The sequence below is a fragment of the Capra hircus genome, chromosome 16 (genome assembly GCF_001704415.2).
Source record: "Capra hircus breed San Clemente chromosome 16, ASM170441v1, whole genome shotgun sequence".
Lineage (NCBI taxonomy): Eukaryota > Metazoa > Chordata > Mammalia > Artiodactyla > Bovidae > Capra > Capra hircus.
In genome coordinates, this window is record NC_030823.1 from 28,630,890 (window position 1) to 28,644,758 (window position 13,869).

Below are 13,869 nucleotides of genomic sequence, written 5' to 3' on the forward strand. Positions count from 1 at the left end.
GCCCTTCATCAGGTGTCAGAAGAAGCCAAGTGGGGAAATTGGATTTCTACCTCCACCTGGCAATAAGGAGATGGCAATCTCCTCTCCATTGCTGGAGTGGTATCCAGAAAACCCAGCTAAGTGGAAGGTTAAACAAGACCTGCTGTCATTAATCAAAACCACTCATCCTACCAAGAACTAGAAAAATCTCAACTTGAATAAGAAAAGAAAATCAATGGATGCTGACACCAAAATATTTAACAGAGATGTCAGAATAATCTGACAAGATATTAACACATCTATGATAAAAATGCTTCAGTAAGCAATTATACACATATTTGAAACAAAGGAATAAACGTAAGACCACAGCGAAGACAAAAAAATCTCAGCAAAGAAATGGAAGGTTAAAGAACAAAATGGAAATTTTAGAAATTAATAAAATAAAAATCTTGATAGGCAGATTCTGCAGCACAGAGGAGGTATCAAAGGGATCAGTGAACTTGAAGATAAAACAACAGAAATTGGCCAATCTGAATAACAGGGAAAAAAAAAATGAAAACAAAAATGAACAGAACCTCTGGGAGTTGTGGGATGATTAACAAAAGATCTTACACCTGTGTCATCAGTTTCAGAAGAAGAGAAAGTAGGCAGGTCTGTAAAAGTACTTAGAAAACTAGTCTAAAAAATTCTGAAAATTGGCAAGACTGATAAACCTAAAGATTCAAGAAGATGAACAAACACAAAATAGAATAAACCCAAAGAAATTCATGCCAAAACATATCATTAAACACAAGAAAACTAAAGAAAAAGAAAAACTTTGCAAGCAGTCAAGAGAAAAACACCTTGTGTAAAGGGAAAAAAATATTCAGAATGACAGTGACTGTCTCCTCAGAAAACAGGAAACCTAAAGGAAGTAGTACAGTATTCTTCAGATGCCTAAACAAACAAACAAACAAAAACTAGAAAACTTGCAATATAGACTATGTTCAGCAAAAATATTTTTTTGGAATAAAGGGAAAATCAGGACATTCTTTGATGAAGAAAAATGAAGAGAATTTGTTGGTAGCAGATCTTCCTTTAAAAAATAAAGGAAAGTCTCTAAATAGAAAGCAAACAACAAAACAAGGAATTCAACAATATCAGGAAAAAAGAAGAGCGTCATGTAAAAATATGGGTAAATACAATAGAATTTTTTTCTCACCTTAAGTTTTCTAAATTATACTTCATGGTTTAAGAAAACATTATAACCTTGTCTGATGTGCTTCTAAAATAGCTGAAGAGGAAATAATTAAAACAATTATATAATAAACCAAGAGAATAAATAGCTGTCAGTTCAGTTCAGTTCAGTTCAGTCGCTCAGTCGTGTCCAACTCTTTTCGACCCCATGAATGGCAGCACGCCAGGCCTCCCTGTCCATCACCATCTCCCGGAGTTCACTCAGACTCATGTCCATCGAGTCCGTGATGCCATCCAGCCATCTCATCCTCTGTTGTCCCCTTCTCCTCCTGCCCCCAGTCCCTCCCAGCATCAGAGTCTTTTCCAATAAGTCAACACTTCGCATGAGGTGGCCAAAGTACTGGAGCTTCAGCTTTAGCATCATTCCTTTCAAAGAAATCCCAGGGCTGATCTCCTTCAGAATGGACTGGTTGGATCTCCTTGCAGTCCAAGGGACTCTCAAGAGTCTTCTTCAACACCACAGTTCAAAAGCATCAATTCTTCAGTGCTCAGCCTTCTTCACAGTCCAACTCTCACATCTATACATGACCATAGGAAAAACCATAGCCTTGACTAGACGGACCTTAGTCGGCAAAGTAATGTCTCTGCTTTTGAATATACTATCTAGGTTGGTTATAACTTTTCTTCCAAGGAATCAACATAAAATAGATTGTAATATGATATTTTATGCATGCTTTATGGAAATCACAAAGCAAAAATCATCAGGAGATACATGAAAGAGAAAGAAAAGGAAATCAAAGCACCACTACGGAAAAATCATCAATTCACTGAGCGCCAAAGAATTGATGCTTTGGAACTGTGGTGCTAGAGAAGACTCTTGAGAGTCCCTTGGACAGTAAGGAGATCAAACCAGTCAATTCTAAAGGAAATGAATCCTGAATATTCATTGCAAGGACTGATGCTGAAGCTGAAGCTCCAATACTTTGGCCATGTGACGTGAAGAACTGACTCACTGGAAAAGACCCTGATGCTGGGAAAGGCTGATGGCAGGAGAAGGGGATGACAGAGCGTGAGATGGCTGGATGGCATCACTGACTCAATGGACATGAGCTTGAGCATACTGTGGGAGATGGTGAAGGACAGGGAAGCCTGGCGTGCTATAGTCCATGGGGTCACAAAGAGTTGGACACAACTGAGCAACAACAATAACAAATGAACTCAATAAGAGAGGAAGCATGGAACAAAGGAACTATAAAACTGTCAGAAAACCATAAGATGACATAAGTAAATCCATACCTACTCAATAATTACTTTAGATATAAATGGATTACACTCTCCTCTCTCTCCCTCTACCCCCTCCACTCCGCTCCTGCGAGCGTGCGCTCTTTCTCTCTCTCTGCTGCATGCAGGCGCGCTGCTCCACTCTCTTCTCTTCGCGTCTTTGGGTTGGCATGCCCTCATGCTTCGAGGATGGATTCTCCTGCTATCTTCTAAATAAAATAGAGCTGTAACACTGATTTGCCTAAGAGCTATAACACGGTTTGTCCAGGACCAGAGAGCTGTGACGCGCTGAGGGCTTTAATGTCCGTGGCTCCAAATCTTTGTTGTGGGCGAGACAGAACCGAGGAACATACACTCGCCTGACAGTTAGGGCTAAGTCTGGGGCTTCCCTAGTGGCTCAGATGGTAAAGCATCTGCCTGCAATGCCGGAGGCCCGGGTCCTTGGGTCGGGAAGATCCCCTGGAGAAGGAAATAGCAACCCACTCCTGTACTCGTGCCTGGAAAATCCCACGGACAGAGGAGCCTTGTAGGCTACAGTCCATGGGGTTACAAAGAGTCGGACATGACTGAGCGACTTCATTTCACTTCACTCGATAATTACTTTATATATAAATGGATTATACTCTCCAGTAAAGACTCACATGACTGAATGGATTAAAAACCAACACCCAACTACCTGCTGCCTATAAGACACACACAGGCTCAAAATGAAGGAATGGAAAAAGGTATTCCATGCAAATGGAAACCAAAAGAGAACAAGCGTAGCCACACTTTTGTCAGACAAAATGGAGTATAAGTCAAAAACAGTAACAAGAAACGAAAAAGTTATTATATAATAATAAAGAGGTCAACTCATCAACAGGATACAATAATTATAAGTTTTCATGACCCCAGTATTGTATTGCCTAAATATATTAGGCAAATACATAGATCTGAAGGGAGAAATAGACAATAGAATAACAGTAAGGGACTTCAATACTCTACTTTCAACCATGGATACATTATCTAGACAGAAAATCAGTGAGGAAACACTGGACACGGCTTATATTTCAGACCACTAGGACCTAACCGAAAAATTCCGACCAACAGCAGCACATATACAGTCTTCTTAAACACATGGAACATTTCTTCGGGGTACATCAAGTTAGGTTACAAAACAAGTCTTAACAAATTTAGAAAGACTGAAATCATACCAAGGACTTTTCCAACCACAAAGGTATATGACACTAGAAATTAGTAAAGAGAAAAACTGGAAAAATTCACAAAAATGTGGAAAGTAACACATTCCTGAGTAACCAGTGGGTCAAAAAGAAATTAAAAGAGGAACTTCAAAAAAAATCTGGAAACAAATCAAAACAGAAAAAATATATCAAAACTTATGGAATGCAGCAAAAGCAATTCTAAGAAGGAAGTTCACAGCATTAAACACAGCAAAACAAAACAAAACTCAAGACATCTAGCTTTACAGTTTAAGCCACTAGAGTAAGAATCCTGAATTAGTAATCAAAATCGTCCCAACAAAGAAAAATCTAGGACTTGATAACTTTACTGGTGAGTTCTACCAGACAGTTTAATAAGAATCAATGTCAATTCTTCTTAAAGTCTTTCAAAAAATAAAAGAAGGAGTAATCTCAAACTCATTTTACGAGGCCAGCAATACAATTACGCTGACACCACAGCCAAAAGCAAAAATCAATAAATGAGACTATATCAAACTAGAAAGCTTCTGCACAGCAAAGGAAACCATTAAAAAAAAAAAAAAAGCAACATACAGGATGGGAGAAAATGTTTGCAAATCAAATATCTGACAAGATGTCTGTGAAAATCAATAGAAGCCTCACTGAAATGGAGTTGGGAGGCCAGATGGGGGAAACTCAACACAGACCTCTCTACATCAATTACAGAAAGAACTGTCAATTATAGACCCCAAGAGAGGAAGCATCAATTACAGGCCCCAACAGAAAAGACAGTATATCACATCTCCTACGAAAAAATCAACTCAGCCAGTGAGAAACCATCATCACCCTAAACTCTCACTTTTCTCCAGTGAACTTCCATTCAAAACAATCTTTCTCAACTTTCTCATTTTTCTCTATAAAATAATGTTCCTCTACTTTGTTAGACTTGCCTATGGATTTTGCTGTGGCTTGCTTGCCCTGTTGCAATTTTCTGGTATTCCCAAATAAAACCATTATTTTTTCTGGAAAAATAACTGACTTTTATTTTTAAGGTCAACAAGTTAATAGAGACAAATAATCCCATCCAAAAAGGGGCAGAGGAGCTAGAAACATTTTTCTAAAAAAAAGACATACAGACAGCCAACATGAAAAGGTGTTCAACATCACCAATTATCGGGGAAATGTAAATCTAATCACAGTGAAAAATTATCTCACACCTGTCAGAATGGCTGTCTCTAAAAGATAAGAAATAAAAAGTGTTGGCAAAGATGTGGGGAAAAGGGAACCCTTTTGCAATACTGGTGGAAATGTAAATTGGGGCTCCTACTACAGAAAACAGTATGGAGAGTCTTCAAAAAAATTAAAAATGGAACTACCATATGATCCAGCAATACTACTTCTGGGTATTTATCAGAATGAAACAAAAACACTGACTTAAAAAGATGTGTGCACTCTCATATTCATTACAGCATTATTTAAAGTAGCCAAGACACAGAAGCAAACTAAGTGCCCACTGATGGATGAATTGATAAAATGTGTGTGTGTGTGTGTGTATGTATAACAGATTATTTTTCAGTTATAAAAAATAAGAGAAATTTTGCCATTTGTAACAATATGAATTGGACCTTGAGCACATTATGCTAACTGAAATAAATCAGAAAAAGACAAATATGGTAAAATCTCACTTATAGTTGGAATCTAAAACAACAACAGCAAACTGAACTCATGGATAAAAAGAATACTGGTGGTTCTAAGAGACAGGGGTGCAGGGTATGTTAAAGGAGGGAAGATGGTCGAAAGATACAAACTTCCAGTTATATAATAAATAAGCACTGGGGATGTAATATAAAACACTGTATATACACTACAGTGTACATAAAACACTGTAGACAGTAAATAATACCATACTGGAGAAGGCAATGGCACCCCACTCCAGTACTCTTGCCTGGAAAATCCCATGGATGGAGGAGACTAGTAGGCTGCCATCCATGGGGTCTCTAAGAGCGACTTCACTTTCACTTTTCACTTTCATGAATTGAAGAAGGAAATGGCAACCCACTCCAGTGTTCTTGCCTGGAGAATCCCAGGGACGGGGGAGCCTGGTGGGCTGCCATCTCTGGGGTCACACAGAGTCGGACACGACTTAAGTGATTTAGCAGCAGTAGTATATTTCAAAGTTAATAACAGACTAGATCTTATCTATTGATAAGATCTTATCTAACAGAATAGATCATATCTCATCACCAAAAAAAAAAAAAATTGAGACTATGTATGGTGATGGTAGCTCAGAGGTTAAAGCGTCTGCCTGCAATGCGGGTGACCCAGGTTCGATCCCTAGGTTGGGAAGATTCCCCTGGAGAAGGAAATGGCAACCCACTCCGGTATTCTTGCCTGGAGAATCCCATGGACGGAGGAACCTGGTGGGTTACAGTCCACGGGGTCGCAGAGTCGGACACGACTGAGCAACTTCACTTTACTTCACTTCATGGTGATGGAATTGAACTAAACTTCCTATTTCACAACATACACAAATACTGAATTTTTATGTTGTGCATCTGAAACTAACAATGTTACATGCCAATCATATTTCATTTAAAAAAAAAAAAAAGGAAAAGCAAACTGAAAACTCAGACAAAGGTAATAGAAAAAAGGAGAAAAAACACAACAAAGACCAGTATCTCTCATGTATACAGATTAAAAAATCCTTAACACAATACTGAAAATAGAATTTATAAAAATAAATATACACCATAACCAGGGATGTATATATTCCAGGAATATAAAGTTGATTTAATGTTTCAAAATCAACCAGTTTAATTCACCACAGTAAAAGTTTAACTAAGGGAAAAAATACATGCTTATATCAATCAATGCAAAAAATATATTTGACAAAGTTCAATATCCATTCATGAAAAACCCTTAGAAATGTAGAAATAGAGGAGAGTTTTTATAACATAAAAAGCTTGATAAAGAGTATCTATAAAAATCCTACACTAATATTACACTTAAAGGTGAAAGACTTAATGCTTTCCTCCTAAGACTGGAAAGAAAACCAGGACGTCTGTTCTCACCAATCTTCTGCAACAAAGTGCTGCAAGTCCTAGCCAGTAAAATAAGAAAAGAAAAAGCACCCAAATCAGAAAGGGCAAAAGAAAACTGTTGATATTTCCAGCTGCATAATGGTCAGCAAAGAAAACCCCAAGGAATCTTAACAAAACCAAAAAACCCTCCTAGAACATATTAGTGAGATGCGCTGTGCTATGCTTAGTTGCTCAGTCGTGTCCAACTCTTCACACCCCATGGACTGCAGCCCGCCAGGCTCCTCCATGGGGATTCTCCAGGTAAGAATACTGGAGCGGGTTGCTGTGCCCTCCTCCAGGGGATCTTCCCAACCCAGAGACTGAACCCAGATCTCCCGAGTTGTAGGCGGATTCTTTACCATCTGAGCCATCAGGTAAGCCCATTAGTGAGATAGTCTATGTAAATAAGTTTTCCAAATCCGTATCACCTCTTTGAAGATACTTTAGTAACCATACTATCTGGTGTCTTGTGTTCCGCTGCTTTTTTAGTGCCATAAAACTCAAATATATTAAGTGCTACATAATGTTTTGGTGTTGACATCGAAGTAAATTTTTCTATTTATCATATTCCAAATTTTACTCATTTTTAGAAAGATAAACCTACAGAAATTTGATGAAGATATCTTTCTTAAGAGTTACTTAAAAAAATAGAACAGCATAAATTATGCTCAAATTTTAAGTCTCCTTGTGTCTTAATATTGTATTTTAAATAGTCCTTTTTATAAAAGACACTGTCAGATTCCTTCTTTTCTTTACTTGTTTTAGCCTAAAACCACTTTTCTAGAGAGGTCTGACTTTCCTAGCTAAAAAGGTACCTTTTTTCTTCCGTCTACTCTCTCTCTCCCCCTATACTTACTGAGATCATGTGATGCCTTTAAATCCTGCAAAACGTTCACTCACAGAACAAACCGAAGACCGAAAGGTCAGTAAGACTCCATTGATCAGGCAATGAGCCCTCCTCACCTCTTTATTTCTCTATCCTCATCTCCACTCATTCCACCTGCTTGCTCATTCTGCTCTAGCCACGCTGTCTTCTTACGTTTAACTTGAACTCACAAGGCATAGTTTTGACTGTAGGGATTTTGCACTGGTTGAGCTGTCTTCGTGGATTATGTGTTTCCCATTTAACTGTATGGTTAATCCCCTTCACCTTTCTCAATATTTTGCTCACGTGGACTACCGTATTTAAAACAATAGAACTTTTCATTTTAGACTTGTGACCCACACTCCGTATTCACTTCTATTTGTAAGCGCCCATCAGCTTCCAGCCTACCATGTCATTCACAAAGGTGCATAGTTACTGTTTCACGTCTCATGTTTGCCCTCCACTCCAGTGAGAGTTTTTATTAGTTTGTTTAGTACTGCATCCCAAGAACATAAAATAATGCCTAGTACATAAATATTTATTGAATGGAATAAATGATGAATAGATATAATAGGTATATCAACAATTATCATAATTAATTTCAATTAACTTCAGCAATACACTGAAAAATGAACTACTCATTTAAATGCTTTGCCAGACAAGTTTCAACTAATTATTCCAAACTGATAGGTCTTCCCAAAAAGTCATGCTTTTTCACTTAAATCTGGGTAAGGTGCTCCTCTTTGTGCACTCTCCATGTACCTGCGTTTATTTTATCTTCTGACCTTTGCCCATGTACTGCAAAACACTATTTCTTTATCTTTGTGCAAGACCAAAACATGAGCCCCTTGACAGCAGAGCCATTCTTGTTTGCTTTTCCCTCACTGGCATATAGCTCACATCACATAACACATAACAGGTACTCAATAAATGTTTTTTTGTGTGAATAAAACACTTAAAAATATCTACTAAACTGAATTAATAATGAATCATAGGTATTTACCTCTTACTTGTTTCCTTAGTTTTTCAATTTCTTCTTTTAAGCTTTTTATTTCTAAATCTTTGCTTGCTGTTAGTGGACCATCAGCAGTTGAATACTGCAGAGCCTGGACAGTCTGCGTTGACTCTTTAAAAAAAGAAAGAATGAGAAATATACTCACATTCTAAAATTGAAAAACTAATGCCAATATATTTCTTTCTAGGGAAATCCTTATTTAATTTAACTAATCAAAGCATCTACCTACTGACAAAAAAAGCATGTAAACAGATTAAGTCACAAAACTCCTCTACAGTTTTAATGTCACTAGAATTATAACTATCTACCTTCTAATATGTGTGGTCTTCAGTTTTAAATACTGTTGGTACACTCTGCCAGTGAGTCGACTATTCAGTTCCCTTTCATCCTAGCACAAACTGTCATCAACATGTATGTCAGATGACATATGAAAACCTGAGTCTGGGGTATGAAGAGAGGTTTAAAGATGTTAATGCGAAATATGCAGAAGAGCTGGCCTTCCAAATGTCAAGGCCCACCTACAGATGACTTGGCTCATCAGCTTAGCTAAAATAGGGATAATTATTTTAACTTGTTGTTCTCATTGAAAGATAAAAAGTACTAGAGAAGCATTAAATCTAGCGGGGCATATTTCCAGACACCATCAAAACAGGTAGAAAAAAAGCAATGGTCCTAAAACAGTTCTTCTGCCAACTTATGGAAAGATCCCAAATAGAAAATTTCTACCTCACCATAATTTTTTGTTAGCACAAATCATTACTGATTGCTTTAGATTACTAATCTTATGCATACATTGTTTAATGTCATCTATTACTTATATACATATATCACTTATTTATATATATTTAAAACTCCAAGGGACTGTGACCTTCAGAAGATGGAGATTTTCTAATTTATATTCATCATCGGTATAGAGAACAGTATCATTATATTCACATGATGGTGGTCAATATTTGTTAATTTGAATTAAAGGTGTAAGATATACCATATTGTGCATTCAATCATGACCTTTCACATCCAGTATTTATTACACATTTCTTTTTCTTTGGGTTCAAAAACATGTTAAAAATTGGTACATTCTGTATTTATTATTTTTTAAAAACATCTTTTCTTTATTTTAAGACCTCTAAGTTGAGAGTAGAAAATGGGGAGGGATAAAAATATCCACTGGACGTTAGTCGCTTTTTTCCTTCTCCAACCCCCACGCTGCAGGGTATGGAGGTGCAGGAGGTATCCTTATTCCTCTTTGCCACCTCTGTCCTTCCTATAAATCCCAGATCTTCTAAAATGCCCATTACCTGTTTATCATAGTTACCTACTGTCCTTCTTTTCATTACAACTCTTTTTATTATTATCTTTGGTGACTTTAACAACAAAAGAGACAACCTATCCAGCTGGCTTCACAGGCACACAAATCTGCTATGCAACCACTGTTAGGGCTGTTTACCCAGCAGCTATTCCTCTCTCCAGGTGTTTTAATTAGTGGTCAGGATTTGGAAACAACTATTATTAATATGTTAAAGAAAACAAATGAAAAAGTAAACAATGGGGAATTTCAATGGAGAACTGAAAACTGTAAGAATAAAGCAAATGGATATTCCTGAACTAAAAGAGACTATCTGAAATTAAGACTCATTGAATGGGTTTCATATCAGAACAGATATAGCAGATGACAAGACAAATGAACCTAAAGGCAAGTCAGTAGGCAATTAAGCACAAAAAACCTAAGAATGGGAGAAATAAGACTTAGAATAAAGGGAATAAGGGACACAGTCTAAGATATATGTAACTGGAGTCCCAGAAGGAGAGAAGACTGTGAATAGGGCAAAAGAAATATTCAGAGATTATGAACGGAATTTTCTAAAATTGATGAAAGATATCTATCAAGTATTCAGAAGCTCAGTGAATCCCAAACACGATTTGAAATAATACAAAGAAACTTTACCAGGTAGATCATAGCCATCCTGCTTGAAATTGAAGGAGAAATACTTAAAAACAGCTGGAGTATACTCAAGAAACCAAGGCTAACAGCTGACTTTTCAAATATACTGGAAATCAGAAAACAATGCCATGAAATCTGTAGAGCATTGAAAGAAAAAAACCTTCCATGCTAGAATTCTAAACCAGCAAATATTCTTCAAAAATGAAGGTAAAATAGAGGCATCTCAGACAAACAACATCTGAGTGATTTAGTCACAACACATGTAATCATAAGAAACACTAAAGGAAATTTTTCAGACTAAAAAAAAAAGGTTCTGGATGGATACATGGATCACTAGGAGAAAATAAAGAATACAAAAAGAGTAAATATGTGGGTAAATAAAAAGATATTTTAAAAATAAATGAGTAGTAAATATTTAAAGCAAGAATAAAATAAAAGTATTGAAAGGTTTGCAACACAGAAACAGGTAAACTATAAAACAATGACATAAAGGGCTGTTAGAAGGGTCTGATACTGTTTGTGAAGTGGTAAAATAAAACTTATTTAAAAGACATGTAAAGATCTAATGGAAAAAAATGGGGTTGAATATTGACTGAATATTCAATAGTCAAATAGACAGTAAATATATGAAAAGATACTCAACTTATCTTGTAGATATTACCTATAAGGAAAATACAAATTTAAAGATATTACCTACAAGGAAAATACAAATTTAAAATCATAGCAAAACTCCAATATACAGATACCAGAATGGTTAAAATTTTGAAAAGCTGACAATATCTAGTTCTGATGGGAATATACAGTAAGTGAAACTCATTCATTATTAGTGAAACTATTGATGCAATTAATCACTTTTGAAAACTCTTTGCAATACTTTCTAAAGCTGAAAATACGCTATCCCATGACCCAGAAATCCTACTGCTAGGCAGATATCCAAGAGAAATAAGTACATATGACCATCAAAAGAAATACATAACAACATTCACAGAAACCATGTTTGTAACAGTCAGTATCTGGAAATAACTCAAATGTTCAACAACAACAGCTTGGATGAAACGGTCTGAATATCTGTGTCCCCCCCAAAAATTCCTATGTTAAAATCCTACTCAAAAATGATGTATTAAGGAGGTGGGGCTTTGGGAGGTGTTTAAGTTATAGTTACAAGAGTGGAGCCCTCAAAAATGGGATTAGTGCCTTATAAAAAAGAACTCAGGGCTCCCTAGCCATTTCCCTCAGGTGAGGACAGAGCGAGCAGGCACTGGCTATAAACCCTCCCTTGGCCATGCTGGCACTTTGATCTTGGACTTCAGCCTCCAGACCTCGGAGAAATAAATTTCTGGTGTTTATAAGCCATCCAATCTGTTTTATTTTTTAATAAAAGCCAGAAAAATCCAGACATTGGATAATTTTAGTATTTATGTACAATGTAATACTATACTAAGCAGCAGTTTTAAAAAAGGACAAACTACTGATTTACATATAACATGGAAATCTGTGTTATCAAAAAATAGACACAAATGACAATATACTGAATGAACATGCATACTGTATGAATGTAAATACTGTGTGGCTTCAAGAAAAGGTAAAATTAATGCTGAAAAATTCTGAATACTGTTTACTTCAGAGTTGTAAGTTAGAAACTGGGAAGAGAGCATGATGGAACTTTACACTATGCAAGAAATATTCTATATACTGACTGGGGTGGAGGTTACATAAAGCTACACTAATATAAACATTTATAGGGAGTACACCTTAGGATACTTGTCCACTTTATGGATATCACCGTTTAAAAGTCAAAACTGAGTGACATCAGTATCACGTCCCTGAGTCATTCCTTTTTCCTCCCCACTTCAGTGTACAATTAATTGGATATCCACAACTGAACAAAAGTGCTTCTGCACTGCACCCACATCTGAAAGTGGGTCGACTGGACCTTGGAGGAGGCTGCAGATCCAAGGTACTGGCAGCAGTGACCTCTCTAGCAGAGGAGGTAGAAAGTGAAAGTGATGAGCGAGAGCCAAGTGGGCTGTGATGAGCGAGAGCAAAGTGGGCTGTGATGAGGCTACAGCTGGAGGATTTCTGAAGGGGAGGGGGAGGGTACGAAAGGAAAGAAGGCAAGCAAAGAGAAATGAAGGAATGCATTTCTTGCTGTCTGTCCACAAATCTCTGAGTTCTTCCACAAAAAGGTCCAGGTACCAAGCATACACTTCCTAGACTCTGCCAACAGCTTTTACCATGCGCACACTCCAAACTAGTGGTGAGTCAGCTCCGGGAAGAGAAACCCAAAATTTGTGCTATAGCGCCACCTTTTGGAAAGCAAAAGAAAGGCTTCTGATTGTCACTGGTGAAGGAAAGTAAGTCACTTAATCCTGGCCGACTCTTTGCGACCCCACTGGAGCCACATGCAGCCACGGCGTCCCCTTTCGGAGAAGGCAATGGCACCCCACTCCAGTACTCTTGCCTGGAAAATCCCATGGACGGAGGAGCCTGGTAGGCTGCAGTCCATGAGGTCGCAAAGAGTTGGACACGACTGAGCGACTTCACTTTCACTTTTCACTTTCATGCATTGGAAAAGGAAATGGCAACGCAATCCAGGTTTCTTGCCTGGAGACTCCCAGGGATGGGGGAGCCTGGTGGGCTGCTGTCTATGGGGTCACACAGAGTTGGACACGACTGAAGCGACTTAGCAGTAGCAGGACCGTATAGTCCATGGAATTCTCCAGGCTAGAATACTGAAGTAGGCAGCCTTTCCTTTAACCTTACCTAAATAAGAAAGGTGTTTGCTACTTCAATGTTATGGCAGAGACACATTTCATGGAACACTATGAAAACCCACGTAATACAGTATCCAAAAAGGAAAATGACAATTTTCTAGGCAACCGTCTCAAAGATACAGAATACTGCAATCTAACTGATAAAGAATTCAAAACAACTATGAAGAAATTCAACAAGCGACAAGAAAACATAGAAAGGTGACTCAGTGAAGTCAGGAATAAAATTAATGAATAGAAAGACCACTTACTAGAGAGACTGACATCACAAAAAAGAACAAAACAAGAACTCTGGAGCTGAAGAACTCAGTAAGTGAGAGGAACACTGCGTGAGAAAGCACTGGCAGCAGAACAGGTCAGCGGGAAGAAAGAATAAGCCATATGCAGGACAGGAATGGAGAGACGATCTGGGCGTAAGGGGAGTGAGAACTACGACAAGAGTTATCAGACTGCATTTAAAAAGTAAAAATAAGAATACTGGGTATACCAGAAGGAGAAGAGATGGAGACGGGGGCAGAGGGTTTATCTGATGAAATAATAGCTGAGAACTTCCCAAACCTGGAGAAAGAACTGGACATCCAA

At 37.6% G+C, this 13,869-nt stretch overlaps 1 protein-coding gene across 1 annotated transcript in view; it reads right to left on the reverse strand.

Annotated features, from left to right (window-relative positions):
• Positions 1-13,869, reverse strand: part of CDC42BPA (CDC42 binding protein kinase alpha) — a 304,553-nt gene that overhangs the window by 115,544 nt on the left and 175,140 nt on the right. Inside the window, 1 exon segment of the mRNA XM_005690541.3 lies at positions 8,563-8,685. Coding sequence (XP_005690598.2) covers positions 8,563-8,685 — 123 coding nt within the window.